This window comes from Aedes aegypti, unplaced genomic scaffold (genome assembly GCF_002204515.2).
Source record: "Aedes aegypti strain LVP_AGWG unplaced genomic scaffold, AaegL5.0 Primary Assembly AGWG_AaegL5_hic_scaff_200_PBJ_arrow, whole genome shotgun sequence".
NCBI classification, from domain to species: Eukaryota; Metazoa; Arthropoda; class Insecta; order Diptera; family Culicidae; genus Aedes; species Aedes aegypti.
The window spans coordinates 5,485-28,115 of record NW_018735500.1 but is presented as its reverse complement, the minus strand read 5'-3'; the positions used below and the strand labels follow the sequence as shown (position 1 = coordinate 28,115).

Here is a 22,631-nt window from a genome sequence, read left to right as displayed (position 1 = left end):
CTTCGTAATAAAATTAAATCTCCATGTTTAAACAAACAATTGTTATATTGTACTAAACATTTTGTACCGTCAGATACATTGGATACTCGCATTTAAGATTTATTTGCAGCATAAATATCAATATGAGCAGTTTTGTATCTTCAACACTTGATATTTACTTAACATTTATACATACATATACTTTTCATTTGTTTGGAATCACATCAATAATAACAGGAATGAAAAAGAAATAGTTCCAAAAAAGTCCGAACAAATATTCACAAGGTACAAAACATTGCTATGTGAACATTTTTTGAATTTTTCACAAGATTAATGTAATTCTGTCGAACACAGTAGGCATGCATATTTCAGAAGTCATCCATCGACTCCCATAGGTCAGGCACTGTTTTGATTTTGTATGGGATTTTGACGTTTACTGGCCTTGTTTACTAATTTCATGGAAGAGTGAAAGAGAGAGAATGATTTTTGTGCAGAGCCCCATGGACCAATGGGTCACTGCACAAAAATCTTTTTCTCTCTTTCACTCTTACATAAAATTTGTAAACAACAAGGCAAGTAAACGTCAAAATCCCGAACAAAATTTAACAGTGCAGAGCCCTATGGACCGATTCACAAGTTCACTATTTGACGTTTGAGCGGAGCCGTGTTATTTATGTGACCATGGTAACGAGTGAATTCGGCACGGCTCAAACGTCAGATAAGTGATCTCGTGCATGGACCAATGCACGAATTCACTAATTTGACGTTTGAGCGGTGCCGAATTCACTTGTTTCCATGGTCACGTAAATAACACGGTCCTGTTAAAACGTCAAATAAAGAACTAGCGCATTGGTCCATAGTAATCCAGTCACATGGAGTGACAACTGTCGAAAAACTCTAGTGACATAACCGTATCGAGCGAATGTTTTGGTCGACAGTGACTTCAGCCGAGCTATTTTTGATCGACTCGACTTATAAAATAGGGCCCATAACAGTAAGATTCAGAACTAATGTTTTTGTACATAACTAGTTGGTCATTGCAGTAAATGGTAATTCCATTGTTCGTTTGTGTCAGCTTAAACAAAAAGCATTCGTAACTGACAGTTCCATTTGAAAAAAGAGTTGAATTTTTATACTGCATACCAAAAATATGAATAGCATGTTTTTTCGAGCTTACGTTATCAATGAAAAAACGTTCACAAATATCACAATTACCGATTTTTTATAGAATCCGTCGATAATTCTTAGAGCTACAAATCCACAAAGTTAAAATATGTTGAAAAAATGTCAAAACGGAAATAATGTCAAACGGGACTATTTGTTGGCCGTTTATTTCGTATTAAGAATAGGGTAATCAATATATTTTGGACCCCTATATATTTTGGATCCCCTGGGCAATTTCGGACAAAATCGGAAGATCAACACAATTCGCATGCCATTTGGAAAGATAGGAGTATTCCGCACTTGCATCAAGGGGTCGTACACAAATTATGTCACGCTCTAAGGGGGGAGGGGGTCAAGCCAAGCGTGACAAGCCTTACAAAAATTTTGGAGGACTCATACAAAAAGTGTGACAAAGGGGGGGGGAGGTGGTCGAAACAATTGAAATTTAGCGCGACATAATTTGTGTACCATCCCCAACCGTTTTTACAAAGAAAATGTGTTTATTTTATCAGAAATTAATTTAATTTTATCGGTTCATCCACGCAACCGTTACAACACGTTGCACACAGAAATTGAAGCCGTCAGAAATTTTTCAAATGTTGAAGAGTATTTAGTTACATCATATCATAAATCACCTGACTTCTTCACCACATGTTCTGTGATTGTAACTTTCCCACAGTCACAGAACCCGACTTGACAAAAACGTACAACTTTCATATAATCAGCTAATTGTTGCTTGGTTACAAAACGACAATCAGCACCCTAAAATAATTTATAGCTTATACTCATACTCAAATAACATAGAACGACGACCCACGTCGTTGTCATGTATTCTCAAATGTCACATAGCAATGACCCATGTCATTGGCACTTCAGAAATCACTTCAAATGCAAAACCCACATGAACCGTAACTCGACTCCTTCAGCATAGCACTCCGTTCCCAGGCAATAATACTTGCATACACATAAATGACTTAGACTGCTGCCAAGTGCATCACGCAACAAGCGTTGATGCCTTATTCGCTTTTACTCTCTCTCTCTCTCTCTTTCCTTCTTCATTATTCTATCCTTGTTGCAAACCTCTTATTGATCCCTGATTGGTTTGCCTAAATGAAAAGTAACTCCAAGCACCTCCCACTAGGATAAGCATTGTGTAGAGAACAAATCTATGTATGTAGAATTAAGTGATTTGTAAACTTGAAGATTGAAATAAAGACAGATTTTATTCAACAGTAGACTCGAGCAGTTGATATCCGGAAAGATATCACATGGCTGACCGCGAACAGGCAACCGAGCCTGAAGACTTATTCAATAGTCAATTAAAACTGTAAAAAGTGCCAAGTGAAGCGAAAAATCTTGAAAAGTGGAAAAAGTTTAAATTATAAAATAATTGTGAAGTGAGTACCCACAATGGGGAATAATAAATCCAAAACTGCTCAGAATTCAGGGGACCCGCAAGTCCAAATTCTGAATGAACTTGCAATTCATGAAGAGTATCACGCCGACCACGAGTTTAAACTCAACATCATTTTAGCATTAGTCGGTCTACAGTTAGCAGTGATGTTTTACCAACTGTACAAATTACATACCAAAAGGCAAGCAATGAAGGCTGCTAGATCAATAGCCAACATGCAAAACCCTGCTTAGTGCCTGAAAAAGAACTCGAGTAAGCTGCAAGTGAAATACTAACAATTATGAAAAACCGTCGAAGTGGAATAAGAACAGTTTCGTGACCCGTTAGTATACACCGTTGGCGTTTATAGTGATGAAGTGAAAGCACAAATAAGTGCAAAAATCAAACAAACAAATCAACTGCAGGCGAGACCACGGTCGACAGGAGTCGACCGGCGGGATTAGAAAGCGCATGGGCTCAGCGCCAACACAAACAACAACAACAACGATGTGATGCAACGAGACGCCGAGGATCGTATATCGAGCGACAACCGGGAAGCTACGATATAACCGTATACAATTTTATAAGGTAACGTAAACAAATCAACGGATGTGTTTTTTTTTACCAGTGGAAAATAATACTTAGAAGTAATGCTTTGATCGTCGAACAAATATTATTTTCTAATGAATAATGGTGAAAGTGAAATCGAGCTTCTAATAGGACAAATTCACAAAATTAAAACAAACTTGAAAAAGGCTCCATTTCGAAAATATTTGAAATTCACACTCGATGAAAAATTACGAAATGTAAAGTTAATATATAAAAATATTACGGACCTTCTCTTAGAAAATGAGGCGCGTATCGGAAGCTCACATTTTAATTTTCTGATTAAAGCAGCTCGTCAAGAATTTGACGAAACCCTTATTTTGTTAAATACAAAGTTAAAGCATTATAAAAAATCGGTATCTTGCAAGTCGGTGGTCTACGCCGTAATATTTAACAATTTACTGAAAAAGTGTATAGCTAGAAACGTAACAACAATGCCATTCGACATAAAAACGGCAACTTCCATCGTACAAGTGTACGATGGAACGTCTGAAAATCTAGACGCCTACGTGGATTCGGCGAATTTATTGAAGGATTATGTTGCTGCTGATCAAGTGGCAACAGCAGTAAGATTTTTAAAAACCAGACTGACTGGAAAAGCCAGATTAGGCTTGGCGGAAAATCTTAACACAATCGATGCTCTTATCGATGATGTCAAACAAAGATGCGCAGAACAAATTACACCTGCAAACATAATCGCAAAATTAAAAACTACAAAACAAAAAGGGGACACAAATAATTTTTGTGACGAAATAGACAAACTAACCAACAAGTTGAAAAGCATTTACGTTGGTCAAGGCATCCCGGATGGGGTGGCTAAGACCATGGCCACGAAAGCTGGAGTAGATGCCTTAATTAATGGCACCACCAGCTATGAAACAAAAATTATCTTAAAAGCCGGCACCTTCTCCAATATCAATGAAGCTGTGCAGAAAGTACAAGAAAACGCTACTCCAACAGCAGCCAATCAACAGAACTCTTCACAAATTATGACTTATGGTACACATAAGCATAATAATCATACCAGAAATAATCGGGGCCGACGTGAAAGGAACCAAAATGCACAAAGAGGAAGGCATACTTATCACAGGTATCAAGGGCATTTTTTAAATCGAACCCCTCAAAATTACGGGTTTAATCGAGGCGGTCGGCGAGACCAACGACCTCGACAAATGTTTGTAACAAATGCTGAACAAATTCATCCTATGCCACAAAACATGCCACGTATGCAAAACCTACCTCAACAAATTCCGATTCCGACAGCAGGGCAACCTCAAAATGTAAATTTTTTAGGCCAGGCGAACCAGGGTCCATCCCCTCAACAACAATTCATTCGATAAATTTAAATGCTGTAAATTTCGTAACCTTATATGTTGAAATGACAAACAGTAAGTGTACATTTATTTTAGATAGCGGAGCTGATGTATCTCTGTTTAAAGTTACAAAAGTTCCCGCAATGCAAATAGTAGATTTTAACAAGAAACTTAGAATAACAGGTGTTACGGAAGGAGTGACGGAAACTATTGCCGAAGCTCAAACTTCTGTAACATTCGACAATAACCTTAAATTAGTTCACTCTTTTCAGTTAGTTAGTGAAAATTTCCCTATACCCACAGATGGTATACTTGGGCGTGACTTCTTAGTCAAGTTCAGGTGCACCATCGACTATGATAATTGGCTTTTAAATTTTAATTTTCAAAATCATTCAATATGCATACCTATTGAAGATAGTATTAATAATAGTATAATTTTACCACCAAGATGCGAGGTGATTAGAAGATTACCAAATTTTAGTGTGACCGAGGATTCAATCGTGCTCTCACAAGAAATACTTCCAGGAGTTTTTTGTGGAAACACTATTGTATCATCAAACTCACCGTATATAAAATTTGTTAATACAACGCAGTCACAGGTCGCAATCTCAAATTTTCATCCTATATGTGAACCTTTACACGATTATGTTAGAGTCAATAAACCTACGGAAAATTTAGCTATGAAAAAGGAAAGGATACAAAACATTTTTTCGAAAATCAATTTTAATGAAATTCCTTCATATGTTCACTCCTCGTTAAAAAAGTTGATTGGAAAAATATTCTGATATTTTCAGCTTAGAGAACGAAAAGTTATCTCACAATAATTTTTATTCTCAAAATATTCTTCTAAATGACCAGGTACCAGTCTATATTCCAAATTACAAAACCATTCACTCGCAAGGAGATGAAATGGCAAAACAAATTCAAAAACTTTTGGACGATGATATAATCGAACCATCAGTTTCTCCGTACAATTCGCCAATTCTCTTGGTACCAAAGAAAGCTGGCAATAATTCAAAAAAATGGAGATTAGTTGTCGACTTCCGACAATTAAATAAAAAAGTTTTGGCAGACAAATTTCCTTTGCCACGTATTGACATAATTTTAGATCAATTAGGGAGAGCAAAGTACTTCAGTACGCTTGATCTAATGTCTGGTTTTCACCAGATACCATTAGACCAAGAGTCTAGAAAGTACACAGCCTTTTCAGCCCCTAATGGTCATTTTCATTTTAAAAGATTGCCCTTCGGTTTAAACATATCACCCAATAGTTTTCAGCGAATGATGACTATTGCTATGGCAGGATTAAATCCTGAATGTGCATTCATTTATATCGATGATATAATCGTCATCGGCTGCTCGGAAAATCATCATTTTCAAAATTTAACTACGGTGTTGAGCGTTTGAGGCATTATAACCTCAAATTAAATCCTGCAAAATGCAAATTTTTCTTAAATGAAGTGACATTTCTTGGTCACAAGGTAACGGATAGAGGCATCCTTCCAGACGATTCTAAGTTTGAAGCCTTGAAAAACTATCCCAAACCTAACAATGTTGACGAAGTACGTAGATTTGTTGCATTTTGCAACTACTACCGAAAATTCGTACCAAATTTTGCGGATATAGCTCGACCATTAAATGCATTGCTTAAAAAAGGAGTGCAGTTTCAATGGACAGATAGTCAGGGAACAAAGTTTTCAACAATTAAAACAAACCTTGATGGAACCATATATTCTGAGATACCCTGATTTTTCACGGGAATTTATTTTAACCACAGATGCATCAAACTATGCATGTGGAGCAGTTCTTTCTCAGCGTTATACTGAAGGAGATTTCCCAATAGCTTTTGCGAGTAGAAGCTTTACGCAAGGCGAACGCAATAAGCCTACCATTGAAAAAGAATTAGCAGCAATTCATTGGGCTGTTAATTATTTTAAATCGTATTTATATGGCCGAAGATTCACAATTAAAACGGATCACAGACCATTAGTATATTTATTTAACATGAAAAAGCCAACATCGAAATTAACGTTGATGAGGCTTGATTTGGAAGAATATAATTTTAACATTGAATTTCTTGCTGGAAAATCTAATGTTTGCGCAGATGCATTGTCGCGTATCCCATTGAACTCGGATGACCTTAAATCTTTATCTGTTCTAGTGGTTAACACTAGAGCAATGAATAGAAAAAAAATAAACGATACAACTAAATTCGATGATTCGCAGTTAGCAGACAGTGAGACTGATCACCTCACGGCTTGGCAAACTGAGAATCCATCGGAAGTTAGAAAATATCTGAAAGTTGGGTGTGAAGTGCACCACAACCAACTGAAAGTTAAATTATTTAATAATAACTACAATAAGATGCTTCAAACGATTACGATTCAACTATATGACGAAAACACAAATGGAAGTCAAGCATTAGAGCTTGCACTTTTAGAACTTGGAAAATTACTGAATCATTATAAAAGAACCATGGTCGCCATCTCTTTGCAAGATGAGCTATTCAAATCATTCGCTAGCGAAACTGTTAAGGAAATCGCAAATAGAGCCATTTCCAATTACCAGCTGGTACTGTATAATCCACCGACATTTATACAGAATGTTGATAAAATTAATGAAATTTTAGTTAATAACCATATGACACCTACGGGAGGTCATATTGGTCAACATAAACTTTATTTAAAATTAAGAGAAAAATTTACATGGAAAAACATGAAATTAGAAATAAGCAATTTTGTTAAAAATTGCGAAAAGTGTAAAATTAACAAAGTGAACAGACATACTAAGAGCCTGTTATCGTAACTTCAACCCCTTTTAAACCATTCGAAACAATTTCAATTGATACCGCAGGACCATTCGGCATTACAAACAATAGAAATAGATACATTCTAACTATACAATGTAATTTAACGAAATACATTGTACTTGCACCAGTACCAACAAAAGAAGCTTCTGTAATGGCAAGAGCATTAGTGGAAAATTTTATCTTGATTTATGGAAATTTTCTTCAATTAAATTCCGATCAAGGCACTGAATTCAATAATGATGTTTTTGAACAGATTTGTAAATTATTAGAAATAAAGCAAACATTTGCAACAGCCTATCATCCACAGACAATCGGAGCTTTGGAAAGGAACCACAGATGTCTCAATGAGTATCTGAGATCCTTCACCAATACTCACAATTCGGACTGGGATGATTGGACAAAATTTTTTGCCTTCTCTTACAATACCACACCAAATATTGAACATGGCTACACACCATACGAACTTGTTTTTGGACGAAAAGCTACACTACCGCATGACTTGCAAGATAACCAATCAATGATTAATCCAGTTTATAATCCAGATCAATATTATCAAGAATTACGCTATAAACTACAAACATCAAACTCAAATGCTAGAAACAAATTAATTTTCCAAAAAGAAAAACGTAAAAATGTGTGCAATCAAAACATCAATAAAATCGATTTAAACATAGGAGATTTAGTATATCTGACAAACGAAAATCGGAAAAAACTTGACCCGTTTTACATAGGACCATTCACAGTAACCAAAATAGCAGATCCAAATTGTACAGTAAAACATAACAACACTCATAAAGAAACAATAGTCCATAAAAATAGAACAATAAAAATCTAAATAAATGATAGCAATTAAAGAAAACATAATTAACATTCTAGATGAGGTACTTGGAGGATAGGTCATAACGAATGATTCCATTTTTATTACATCATTCTCCAAAAGGGGGAAGATGTAGAGTATTTAGTTACATCATATCATAAATCACCTGACTTCTTCACCACATGTTCTGTGATTGTAACTTTCCCACAGTCACAGAACCCGACTTGACAAAAACGTACAACTTTCATATAATCAGCTAATTGTTGCTTGGTTACAAAACGACAATCAGCACCCTAAAATAATTTATAGCTTATACTCATACTCAAATAACATAGAACGACGACCCACGTCGTTGGTCATGTATTCTCAAATGTCACATAGCAATGACCCATGTCATTGGCACTTCAGAAATCACTTCAAATGCAAAACCCACATGAACCGTAACTCGACTCCTTCAGCATAGCACTCCGTTCCCAGGCAATAATACTTGCATACACATAAATGACTTAGACTGCTGCCAAGTGCATCACGCAACAAGCGTTGATGCCTTATTCGCTTTTACTCTCTCTCTCTCTCTCTTTCCTTCTTCATTATTCTATCCTTGTTGCAAACCTCTTATTGATCCCTGATTGGTTTGCCTAAATGAAAAGTAACTCCCAAGCACCTCCCACTAGGGATAAGCATTGTGTAGAGAACAAATCTATGTATGTAGAATTAAGTGATTTGTAAACTTGAAGATTGAAATAAAGACAGATTTTATTCAACAGTAGACTCGAGCAGTTGATATCCGGAAAGATATCACAATGTAAACAAAAACGTTTTTCAAATTTCAAGACTAAAAGCGTATAATTTCTTCGGTTTTCCATTGTTCAATCGATTGATGAGACTATGGACAAGCATATTATACAACCAGTGTCATGGACTTTGTCGTCAAGCGATAAAAAATGCCGGGGGTCCAAAATATATACCTCGAAGGTCCAAAATGCATTGGCTGTGTCCAAAAATAATGTTTAAACAGTGCTTCCACAATTCATTATTTTCGACGTTTTTCTTGTCCTACATGACCGTCGGGACATTTTTATCTCGTAGAGGGAAGTTTTTATCTACATTCTGACATGTTCTTTGACTTGGTTTACGCTATGCAATTAATTATTTGGGACAAAAAAACTACAATCACTTCCATAAAGGGTCCAAAATACGACCGTTACCCTACACATTCAAAACACTATGAACAAAGCTGTCATGATACAGTATGAGTTTTTAAAGTTTAAAGTGCATTTGACGAAACGGGTTCGTAAATATACGAAAGAAATGTTGTTACAAAACCGAACAATGGATGATTTCGTAACTTTTCAGTTTTGTATACCAAATTACTTTCACCCAATGCGGAATAGTGTTCGTGGAAGACGAACGCAAAAATACAAAAAAAATCGTGATTGATTAATCACGAAAATCTATCATATGGTCGTAATGGTTCATGAAAATAGCGTTATTGAACGAAATGAATATCGACTCACTCGAGAAAAATTGTATCGCCTCTAAAGCTATTTCGTAGTTGAAACAAAAGTTTTCATTTAAAAAAGTGTACAAGTGGTGTTATGGCTATAGTGGTTTTCACGCCCGATGGTATGGGTGCCCTAGTGTAGATGTAGTTTGTGAACCTTAGAGGAAAACCAATATGCACTCTGTCTCGAAAAACACCCAGAATCCGATCCGATAAATTTTTCATATTGGGTAATATTTCCATATACATTTTGATGAGTCGAGCACGTGCAAGTTTCTTTGAGGAAAACTTAAAGAAGCTGTGTATGACGATCGTATGCTAGTCTACGTGTGTTCAAATGTCACTAAGCTCTATAGCTACTAACTTTGTTCCATCTGTAAATTGTGGAGACCTTTTCACATTTTTTTGAATGTTTCAACATCAAGATACATTTGATATCGAACTACTTAAACAAACCAAGTTATTAAAACATTGATAATACAGAGACGAACCAGCTCAGGTCTAAACGTCTCTATAATAAAGCAAAAAAAAACTTTGATAACAATTGAATTATCACGTATGGCGAAATAAGGAACCATAATCTCCATAACTGGTACACCTACCCTAATCCAGATTTTCTTCTTCTACCTACCTGCAAATTTTTTGTACTGCAATAAGCAGACTCGCAGACTCTCTTCAGTCGTTTTTTTATGATTCGTTTCTCGTATTTTCTCTTCAATGCAGTTAAAGTTTATCGACTTTTGTGTTTCGATTTTTTAGGAATTCCACAAAGAATCATTTTTTTTATCTTTATTAACCGAGATTTTTAGCCCTGAGCTAGTTTAGACTTCTATCCGAAGGAAGTCGTCACTATAACTTTTTACGTTATAAGTGAGCATTAGAGTGATGCAAATTTTGAAATTTTGACTCCCCTATGCTTAAATCGATTTTTATTATGGTAAATAGCATCCTCTTAAAGTTTGAAGTGATTCGGAAGAAATTTGACTGTGCACACGCCATTCGAAGTTAATAAGGAGATTACTATGGAAAACGCCAAACTTTTGTGTTCCGCCCTCTACGTCGTCGTCATAATATTATATCGAAAAGTGAACAAACTCTATTCATGTAAAATCCTTTAGGTACAACTTTGCCGAAGACCACATTTCGATGGGATGTCAGGATAAATTGCTGTTCATAATCATAAAGTGGGTATGCATTTTGCCTGCTCGGCAGGCACCAGTGGTGCTCCTGGCAGGTAGAATAGATCAAAGTAATCCAGGCTACTATAGAGCTTAGTGACATTTGAACACACGTAGACTAGCATACGCTCGTCATACACAGTTTGTTTATGTTTTCCTCAAAGAAACTTGCACACGCTTTCTAGACTCATCAAAATGCATATGGAAATATTACCCAATTTGAAAAATTTATACACGGATTCTGGGTGTTTTTCGAGACAGAGTGCATATTGTTTTCCTCTAAGGTTCACAACTACATCTACACTAGGGCACCCATACCATCGGCGTGAAAACCACTATGGGGGCTCTGCACAAAAATCTTTCTCTCTCTTTCACCCCTTCACAAAATTTGTAAATAGCAAGGCCAGTAAACGTCAAATCCCATGCAAAACCAAAACAGTGCAGAGCCCCACATGAGAATAGTTTGTTTCACTTTTCCATAGATTATCATTACGAGCAGTTATAGGACTGAACACAAAATGTTTGCCTTTTCCTTAGTAATTTCCTTATAAACTTCAAATGGCGTGTACACAACCAAATTTGTTGTGTTTAAAATACTTGGTTATGCATATCTACGATTTTTTTAATGCTCGTCAGATATTTATCTGCAACTTATTAAAAGACTCCTGCTTGTAATTTTCCACGAATTTCTTTAAAATTACTGCCAGAAGTTTTTACATTGAATTCTGTCAAGGATTTATTCAAAAACTATTTAAAAAAATTATTTGAAAACCAATGATCTTCTAAAAATTTCTACCTAAATTTGCTTTAAACCTGGTTTCACGATTTCCTCTTAAAGTTCCTTAAAGTTTTTATTCAACGCAATTTTTCTAATGCGTTTTACCAAAATTCCTGTGAGATCTTTTAAGATATAAGTGAAGCAATTGCCATAAAAGTTGCCTGAAGATATTAATAATTATATTTTGAAGGAGTTTCTAAAACAAAACTTTTAGAGAAATTCCTGGTAGAATATTTGAAGGATTTTTGTGTGAGCTGGAAAAATATTTAAATCTCTACTGTAGTTGTTTGGTATCAATTTAAAAAAATTACGCATGTCTGAAGTGTAACCGTTTGGAATTGAGTCTTCTAGAATCCTTAGATGAATGAGATTAGGAATCTCCAAAGAAATTCTTCAGGGCAGAGATCTATGGAGACGACTACAGCCGATTCTTGCCTTTGCACGTATTTTTTTTTTACACGGAAATGTAAAAAAAGTTTCCATACATTTTTATTTCACCAAAACCTTATTTTGCATAAATTGGTCGAGAAATAGTGTTAATTTTTTGCACGGTTTTCTTTTAAATTTTGAACAGAAAACTTTTTTGCACGATACGCATCCCTCATGCAAAAACAGAATCGGGTGTATAGGAATATTGTCTAAATATTTGAATATCTATCCCTAGGGTAGTCCGAATGTAATGAGTTTTTGAATTTTTCCAGAAGTTCTCATATTTGTTTCCTACAGCACAACAGTTCTTTTAGATTTCTTACACCTCTAAACCGCGAGAAATCAATAAAAATCACAACAATGAATTTTCGTTAAAAAAAAGGTGACACTAATTTGAATGGTTTGGCTTATCGTGAACAATATGCTTACAAATGAACCAATGCACGAGTTCACTATTTGACGTTTGAGCGGTGCCGTGTTATTTATGTGGCCATGATAACGAGTGAATTTTACACCGCTTCAAATGTCAAATTAGTGAACTCGTACATTGGTCCATTGCAAAGGAGACCATGATGGCGAGGATGAACACTAGGTTGTTGAACATACATAAACTTTTTAGTCTAATTTGCAGTTCGTCAGTGGTATGTTCTGAATCAAGAAATTTATTGAAAATTTGGTTTTGAAGTCATTTTTATACGACGAATCTGAAATGTAATAATCTTGATACCTCTTATAACAAGATTCCTAGAGAAATTAAGAGACTTCGCACTACTTTGATTTAGTTTTTTTTAAGACAAGGACACCGTCGTCAGCCATTTAGCTGCACAGACTGTAAACTAAACCACTAGCAACGGACAAGCATGCTGGCCTTGATGTTTACTTATTTTGAAAAGGAATAATAAAGAGAGAACGAGTTGTACCAGCAGTATTTCCTTGAAGAATCTGTTCCTGAGAAATTCATAGAGGCCCTAATTTATATTTTTTTTTTTTTTTTTTTTGAATGCTTGGTGGAATCTTTGAGTAATTTCTGACATAATCTTCGAACATTTTAAGAAGAAACTTTTGCTAAATTACTAATTTCTAATCAGTTATGGTTCAAACTGCTCGAACACAGCCGATAAAGTTTCCTTAATCTCGTTTTACGCTCCACATTGCCCACTTTAAAAACCAAAAAATGGTAAATATCCTTCATAGTAACTCATGCAAAAAAAAGTAGAATAATAAAATAAATAGTATGCGGGATATATCAAAAATATAATTTTTTGGTGTTAAATTCCGTGAATGATCTCTTAGCCACGTTCGAATTTTCTTATGGAAATCCTGACAATTACCTTGATTATTCTCATGAAATTTGTTCCTATTTAATATCAACATACGGAGAAAAATCGGGAATGAAAATCCACATCGAGATAGGGAGATATCGAGATATGGAGGACATCGAGATATGGAGCGTGAAAATGTATGTAGAATGAAGGGACTGAAGAAATCATCGACATATGGAGAGATATCGAGATGTAGAACATCGAGATGTGGGGAGTCGACTGTTCTTTGACAATTTTTCCCCGCTCAAATAACGGCTATTTAATATTTAAATTTTAAATTACAAAATGGATAAAAATATGAACCTTGACACTTCTGATCATGTTTGACCGTTCACTCAGTCGACAAAAACGCCACATGGGCTCAACTATTTTTTCACTGGGGTTGTTCCTATCTGACATTTCAGAAGGGATACGAAAAACAAAATACACCCAAAATTTAGGTGTGACAAAATCACAAAAATCAGAAAAAAAAATGTTTTTCGGCCGCAAACCAACGAAAAGCGTAAAAAAAATGAGTAAGCATGTGTTTCCGGCCTTAACTTAAGCGTTTGGTACTAAAATCGGGACAGGGCTTTAGGACTTTAATACTTACATTATCATACGAATGATGGATATTGTTTGCTACAATTGCAAATTAATTGAAATATAGAGCGGAATTGTTTTTTTACTCTGGGCTCATCACAAACCTTTTTATGGTCTACCAAAATTAGAATTTTTGTGATAAAAATAAATACAGTCAAAGCTCGTTATAACGACAACTTTTATGGCGACAAATCTCTCTATAACGACATTTTCAATGGTCCCTTCAAATTCCCATACTAAGTTCAAATTTTATAGCGACATTTCTCTGTTTCGACCGTTCTCTATGTGACATTAGTGTTATATTCAATAGTTACTCAATATAACGACATTCGTTTAGCTATTTTAGTACATAATATGGTCGTTTTATTCCTCCATGCTCCATAACGACATCCACCTCTTTATAACGACGATTTTATAGCGACATCTCCGTATACGACGGTCCCTTGCGATGTCGCTATAACGAGCTTCGACTGTAAATGAAATAATCTTCAAAGCGTTTAGGTTAATTAAAAGATGGAGATAATATTCCTGCTGTTAAACTTTCCACTAGTTTACTTTTTTTATACACGGGTAGAAATCAGAATCCAAAACAAGATTTGACTCATGACTGGAATAATGACACTCCAGTGTGTTTTGATCGTATGAAAATACTGCCCATACTCGCATTACAGTCCCATATTCTATGGGATTGTCTATATGAATGGACTGTTATGCGAGTATGGGCAGAATACATCATGACTTGAACTCAAAATATCACGAGTTAGATGGTCGTAAAACAACACAAGAGTTATGCTTTGTTGCTGCTTTCATGGAGCATGAGTCGAATGCCTCAAATCATGACTCGCGCATCCGTTTTTGGTCATGATTTTTTCCGGAATCAGATTTTTTCGTGTAATTTCAAAAATAAAGATGACGATAGCCACTGTCGTCAAATGTCATTTGATATATAGTACATCGAGAAAAATCACAACATGAATTAGAAAAATAGGAAAGATTTGGTTGTTTTTGAATTGTTATTTGATGTCAAATGTATGAAAACCATATAATTATCATGGGGTCGGTGAATAATCAAAACGAAACCATACATAAATCGAGCGTGACAATACGAAGCGCGATAAAATTGAGCAAAGATATAATCGAGAAAACTATATGGTGTCCCACAAAATATGTGCACGGACTTTGATAACGAGATCATAATATTTTTTTCAAACAAATAAATATTTTTTATTATTTTTTGTTACATTTTAGGTGCTGGCTGTGAAAATTTTGTTTGATAAAAAAATTCTTTACAGGTATGTTCCGTTTTTATCAACACGATCGGCGATTTTCAGTTGACAAAAAACGGACTAATTTTCTTACAAATTTGAAAAATGAAAATTACAGTTTTATCAGGATAATGTACATTTTAATCATATGAATGCACAGTATTGACGTTAAAGAGCTGTGAGGGAGCATTAAGATTGTTTATTCTTATAGTTCGTAATGAAAGTTGATTGCAGACTTCTATAAATCAATATGATTTCGTTATAAATTCATTAATAGTTTTAGTTTTCTTAGTGAGAATTTAAATAAATGTAAAATATTTGTAAAAATAACTACAAGGAAGTGGGGCAAGCGGATCATTTTTTTTTTAAGAAAGATTGAACAAAAAACAACTTCTTTGTCTACTGTTCATCCTCACCCTTCTTCTTCTTTTTTATGTCATTACATCCCAACTGAGAAAGAGTCTTTTTCTCAACTTCCGCAGTTATCAACTGGAGAGCTTTTTTGCCAAGGTACCGTAATTCGGGGTGTAGTTGATCAGTGGGGAGAAGTTAATATTCCCGTACCCTCATGTATAAACCGTCAAGAGAGCTATAACCCGATTCAATTATCACAATTTTTTGTGATGTCGTTTAACCCTGATAGCTGCACTTGATTTCCTAAATTCGATTTGACATTCAAGATAATTATACCATGGAAAACAGATTTTTTAGGAAATGTTTGATGAACTGTTGAAGGGTTCTTCTTTAAACAATCGATTATTGCCAGGTCTGTAATAAAGACACCATTTAAATAAACTGTTTTGATACATTCCGTTTGTATAATTCGATACACATCCATTCAGTACATGTTTAAAAAAATATTTGGATTGATAATACATGCATCCTATTTGGAATTATAAGAACAGAATCTCTCAAAAGTGACTCAACCCCATTTTATGGTACATATTTTTGCATTTTTGGTTCACAACCGATTGATGATTAATGTGGAGTTGATGTAAAATTTACAATAACATCATGTAAGTTTCCGCTTTACATCGTGTAATCTAGCATGAACTCTAACCGATTTACGCGACAATTGGCATAAACAAGCCAATGTGAATTTCCGACAAATCTGGCATTCCCTTTATGTGCATGATTTTACGCTGAAACTTACATGGATTTTTCTTTCTGTGTACGGTTTCCTGTGCTTTAAATTGCCAAATTTAACAGTAAAATGATTGTTGGTGATCTTTCTTCTAAAATTATTACTACCAACTCGAGAAGGATGGACTAATCGCCAATCTAGAACAGCACCACCATCGCCTTTTAAGCTTTAAGGCCCAAACGCAATGATTTCGAACGGCAACTGAAAGCGGAACCAGTTCGCCAGCCAAGAACTGTAGCATGCTTGTCGACCCAGACTTGGTTCACTTTCGTTCGTTAACAGCTCAGTCAGGATGGTTGTGATTTATGCTGGTAAAACCGGTTCCGCTTTCCGTTACTGTTCCACTATCATTGCGTTTGGAACTTTACGTTAGATCACAAATAGACTGGCAATAACTAACTTAAGTTGTAGTTTTTGTTGAGTATTGCGAACTCCCAAAAGTTAAGGAACCTGTCACCAAACTGTCACTGGAAAACCAACACAGTTATTACAGATAATTTTCCAAATCGCTTTCCTTCACTCAAACACCTCAGAACATTTGACCAATGCAAGAGTGAAATAATCATGTAAGTCTATCAGGCCGTTCTGGCAACCAAAAAATCTTCTACTAGATTGACAACTACGAAAAACTAAACATAACATATACTTTTGCAATTGGATTAAATGGACAAATTGCCAAAGTATATGTAATAGAGTGGTTCAAAAAAATCGTTTTTTACTCCACACTACTCGTTCGATTCGGGATCAAATTTCTGAGTGTCCTCCCAAAATTTGAGCTCATTTGGATGGAAAACTGAGTCTGCACAAAGCCCTCTTTAAGGTGTATTATGGAATTACTATGGGAAAAGCAAGCAATTCATTCAATCGGTCATAGTGTTGCCTATGTGCTCTTGGGGATTAGAACTTTGTTGATACTGTGACTAGAGATGGCGACTCACTCACGAATCATTCAAAAAGAGTCGACTCTCGAAAGTGGAATGAAACGAATCACGGTTCTTTTCAAAAGAGTCATGATTCATTTTGCACCGAATATATTAGAAGAGGGCTTAAAAATTCACTAGGAATCATATTTTAGTGTTGGAATTATCATAGTCAAACAATTCGGACATGTATTAATAGTTAAAGTTGCTGTACGAAACATATTCTACAAAAAATGTTATACTTTTATCCCTTGTGTAAAATACAACATTCATTTTTGTTTTATAAAATAAGTCACCGAATCGATCAAAAGAGTCGATTCACTTTGTGAGTGAGTCACCTACCGATTCGCTCTCAAAATTTGATCATTTTGCCCATCTCTAACTGTGACATACAATAATAAGCTACAACTTTGCCGAAGACCGTTTTTAAATCGGACGCCCCGGTAGTTAGTTATTGATGTTTCAATGAGTTGTAAAACTTTGGTTATAATTCTTGGGCTGTTCTGCAGGCATCACTGGATATATGCAGTAAAACATAGTAGCCATGATTTGTGCGTGCTATCTTTCGCGCCTGGTGCAGCAATGTTGCCTGTTCAGAAGTTAAATGAGCACTGCTGAAGAATTTGTGACTAGATATAAATCAATAATTAATTACTGAGGCGTCCGATTTGAAAACGGTCTTCGGCAAAGTTGTAGCTGATGAATGTATCTCACAGTAGCTCTAACCCCCAAGAGCACATGGGCAAACACTATGACCGATTGAATGAATTGGTTGCTTTTCTCATAGTAATTCCCATATAAACTTTAAAGGGCTTGTGCAGTCTCAGTTTTCATCCAAATGAGCTCAAATTTTGCGAGGACACTCAGAATTTGATCCAGAATCGAATGAGCGGTGTGGAGCAAAAACGATTTTTTGAACCACTCTAATATGTAATGTTTAGTTTTCGGTAGTTGTCAACCTTTCACTCGGCTGGTTAGCCGTAAACCACGAATCATAATTGATTAAAAACAAGTATTTTACAGATTGCTTAGTTTTGCTGGACCTCTTCCCCTACCCCTTGGAAACAGGATCTAATCAATTGCTATTTGCTATAATTTGTGCAATGCTATCGAGTTGGAGAGATAGAAGATAATGTTCCAAACTATGACAAGGTCGACAGTCTTATTAAGAATAAAATAAACTTGATCATAACCTCTTGCCGTTCATTCTTGAGCTCATTCTCAAGTGCATCCCTTATCAAAAAGAGGCTGAACATGTATGGGATTGTCCATTAATCATGTAAGCGGTTATGGGGGGAGGCAGGGGGATTTGAGGTCTCTGCAACTCTCTTAAGTGCGTATTCAACTAATCACAAATTCAGTTGTTGCTAGGACGTGACCAGAGCAACTCTGGAGTTGTTGAAGGATGGGCCAATCTTGTCCAACAGAACATGCTACGTTTGAAAACTTCCAATTGAATAATTGCATAAGAAGAAGTCAAACCTTATTGAATCGTATATGACTTGACATCTACCATGTATCGTAGATGCTCAATATTAACAAAATGACAAAAATTTCAACTCTGAGGCTATTAAAAAGCATTTTAATTGCTTCAAAATAAGTATTTAGTTTATATTCGAGACATTTGAAAAATTAATAATAATCAATTTGTGTGTGATAAAACGAATAATGTTGTTGACGGAAATCGGGAACGTGACAAACATCGGAGCGTGACAAGATCGGAACGTGATAAAAACGAACATGACCTGTGCATGGAAATGTTTGATTTGTAGAAAATCAAATCTTATCCAGTCAGAACAGAACCCTACTTTGTGTTTTGTGGATCCTAAACTAGTAATGAATGTTATTATCATAATTCGTCGATGGAGTGAGTTCAAGCATATTTTGAATGCTCCACAAGAATTCAGTTTTAAAATTTGATTTGGCTTTGCTAGAAAACATTAGACAAAATGGTAGAATTCTAAGCTTTCTAAGAATCATAGCTTTCCAGGTATTTTCAATATAAATAAAAATAAGTTCATTTACAAAATTACTCTATGTCAAATACTCGTATACTTTGGAACGGGCAACACAAATTTTATATTTTAACATGTTTTAGCGAATTCTCGAGAACTTTGTTTTATTCTTTTAAAAGATCGACCATAGCTGAAAATTCGAATTGTTTTATTTCTATTTCAAATATTATATTCTAAAGTTTTAAAATTTCCAAGTAAAATAAGTATTGGTCTGATAATTTAATTGATTCGGCAATGATTCAAATTTACTTTTTAGATTTATTGTTTGTACGTAGCTCATGACCTTGCACAAGTTTCGTACAACCAAATCCGCCCAAATAAAACGCGATTTGAGCAAAACTCATAAGAGGAGCTTCCAGAAAATGTGAGCAGCATCAACAAACAAAGCCAAATAAAAATGTTCAAAAATACAATATCTGCTCTTAATAAAATGCAAGAATAAATGTCGTGAAAATCAGATTCTCATCTTCACTAATCTCGAAATACCAGTATGGAAAAGGCGTGTCCATACTTTCTGGGACACCCTATACTCTAGCGGATATATCGAAAGAACACACGCCTCTCACGCCGAGGACCTGGAATCGAATCCTATCTACGAGATAGTCACTAGACAGTGACGACTTCCTTCGGAAGGAAATTAAAACCGCTGGTTGGGAAATTCAATGGTAAAACATCTCGTAAATAAATGTAAAAAAAATGTGTTACGAGCCGGGGATATTTTTGGAATAAAAATCAGATATTTGCATATAACAATTAAAAGCCCAGAGGTATACAACATCCCATCTACTTAGTATCATAAAAATTAATTGTTTTTTTTTTTTTTTAATTTGGATTCAATTAAAAAGTTTTTGTTAGTTTTCTTCATGAATAAACTATGTAACTGAAGAGATGTCAACCAACTGCATGGTTTTGGGTTTCAAGTGCTTTCATTTCCTTTATCACACATAATTAAGTTATACCAAAACTGAAAGCCCATGGTTCATTGGAAGCTATCAGTATTTATTCCAAAAATATTAAATTGAAATCTTTCGAGACAGAGTGAATCAGGTTATCAATTCTATTACTACGCGAATTGATTTGCCGAACCGATAACCTTCTGATTTACCGAAATGTGTATCAAATGTATTTAGGGTGTTATTGAAGATTTCACATTTAGAAGGATTAGTACAGTAAAATTGGGTGTCTAGGGATGCAAAAAATAAATTTTGAGCAACTTCCGGTTTATCGATAATTGAACAGAAGACAGTCCTACCATTCTTCCGACGCCTTTATCAAAAGCCGATTACAATGATAGCAATCCCATGACAGTTTTCTGAGATAATCATAAAAATATGTTATTTTTGGAGGAGATGCGAAATGGGGTGTTAACCCTCTAATACCCAACCCCGCCTTTAGACGGGGTACACTTTGGAATTTTGTGTATTTTTTCGTAGCTCACAAATCAAAATGATTTTATTTTTGGCTTATACCTTGACTCATAACACGCATATAAGAAAAGTTTTTTATGACTTTTGAAACATTTTTGTATTTTTAGAAATTGTTTGAAAAATTGCATTCTTATATAACCTACAAATGCCTGGGCTTCATTTAACGTGTAATATAAAAAATCGTACCTTTTATATTTTTCTATGATTAACCTATCACAAACGAAGAGCCTGGTGGTATTAAAATCATTTCAAACCTGTTTTTTCCGTTAGTTACACGGAAAATAAAATACGCTCCGAAAAAAAAATTAAAAATTTAATATTTTTAAAAAATACCGTAACAATTTAAATATTTATTATTGCCAAGAATCAACAACTAGAAAAGGCTTCAAGAAAAAATGAAAAAAGCTAGGGATGTTCAAAAATAAAAATTATAAAAATCAAAAACCAAAATTTACAAATTTGCGAATAAAAATAAATAAATGCCCAAAACGTGTTTAGAACGATTTTAGATAACGAAAAATAATATTTAAATCGAAAATAAAAATTTGGGTATTAGAGGGTTAAAGTATTTTAGTTACACAGTACCAAAAAATAATGTGATTTACGTCTTTTGGGATGCACATAAAAGAAGCGAGCCGAATGACCTAAATTTGTGTCGAGTTTCAAATACGTTAGTGTCCGATTCGGCAAATGTCGATCACAGTTCCCTCGTTTTCGTGTCCTTTAACATTTAAAATTACATTTTTTGTTCAATACATCTTCAAGCACACGTTTTTGTGTCGTTCCATCACTTACATCATGTGTCATTCAGTCATAACCAGAATTACGTCCAGAGTAATTTTCATTATTTTTAAGAGTGTATGTAAATGAAATTATATTTTGCGAACAACCGAAGTTTGCATTTTCGCTTTCTTGTACCGTATGGCAGGTTCGATTATACTCTATGCTCAGGGAAATCAAGGAAATATCCATTACGAAAAGATCCTGGACCGACCGGGAATTGAACTCATACACCTTCAGCATGATTTGGATTTATAGCCGCGGACTCTAACCACTCGGCTAAGGAAGGCCCCGAACTTAAAAAGTATAGTTTTTGAAATAATGACATGATTTTTATTTCAGATAATCATAACGAAAATGCCAAATGACACAGACAGCATACCCTTCTATGACGTGTTCGGTTACTACGAGTGGACCCTTACCCTAGCAGATCCCCGAACGAAAGGATGGCTCCTAGTGGATTCACCTGTCCCAACGCTACTCTGCGTGTGCGGTTATCTACTTGTCGTTTGGGCTGGTCCCAAAATGATGCGAGAGTAAGTATGGAATTGAAATCGATGAAGATTTTTTCGAACATTACATTTCCCATCCATTTCCAGTCGGAAACCGTTCGATCTCAACCCAGTACTGATTCCCTATAACCTAGTGATGGCACTACTTAACCTGTACATTTGTGTTCAACTTTTCATCGGCTCGACACAGCTGGGATACAGCTACATCTGCGAACCGTGCAAGCAGAGCTTCAGCAGTCCTGAGATGCGGGTAAGATTCACTTAGTTGGGAGCTTATAACAAAACTAGCGATCAATCATGGAAGAAAATGTGACGATGATATGCTAATTAAGTCAAGGAAATAAATCCTTCTTTCACGTCATTCATCGGGTGTGGGACATCGTCTCATAGTAATGGACAAAGTTGTTAAAAAACGACGGAAGGTGGCAGAGAGCAAAAAGAACACAAATCATTCGTTGGGCATTCAGATGAAACTTGTGGAATGGTTCACGTGCTATTGAAGGTTTTCTTCCTGCTGAGTTTAAATTGCACTGCCCAGTCCTAGCGAAGAAAGGGCAAATGTACATGTCATAACTCAACTGAGCCATATATCGGAGGGAGTTGTCGGTTGGACATTGCCAACTCAAGACAAATCACAGTCATAATCATATTTTACTACTTTAATTGCAACATGACAATTGTAAGCTTCCATTCA

The 22,631-nt window shown here is 35.3% G+C and overlaps 1 protein-coding gene across 1 annotated transcript in view; it reads left to right on the top strand.

Moving 5' to 3' along the window:
• LOC110680920 (elongation of very long chain fatty acids protein 4-like) overlaps window positions 1–22,217 on the top strand; it is a 28,339-nt gene extending 6,122 nt beyond the window's left edge. The window contains exons 2-3 of the mRNA XM_021856706.1: window positions 21,768–21,961; window positions 22,025–22,217. Coding sequence (XP_021712398.1) covers window positions 21,783–21,961; window positions 22,025–22,202 — 357 coding nt within the window. The 5' untranslated portion in view covers window positions 21,768–21,782 and the 3' untranslated portion in view covers window positions 22,203–22,217. The remainder of the gene's footprint in view (window positions 1–21,767; window positions 21,962–22,024) is intronic.
• Window positions 22,218–22,631: the final 414 nt, after the last annotated feature.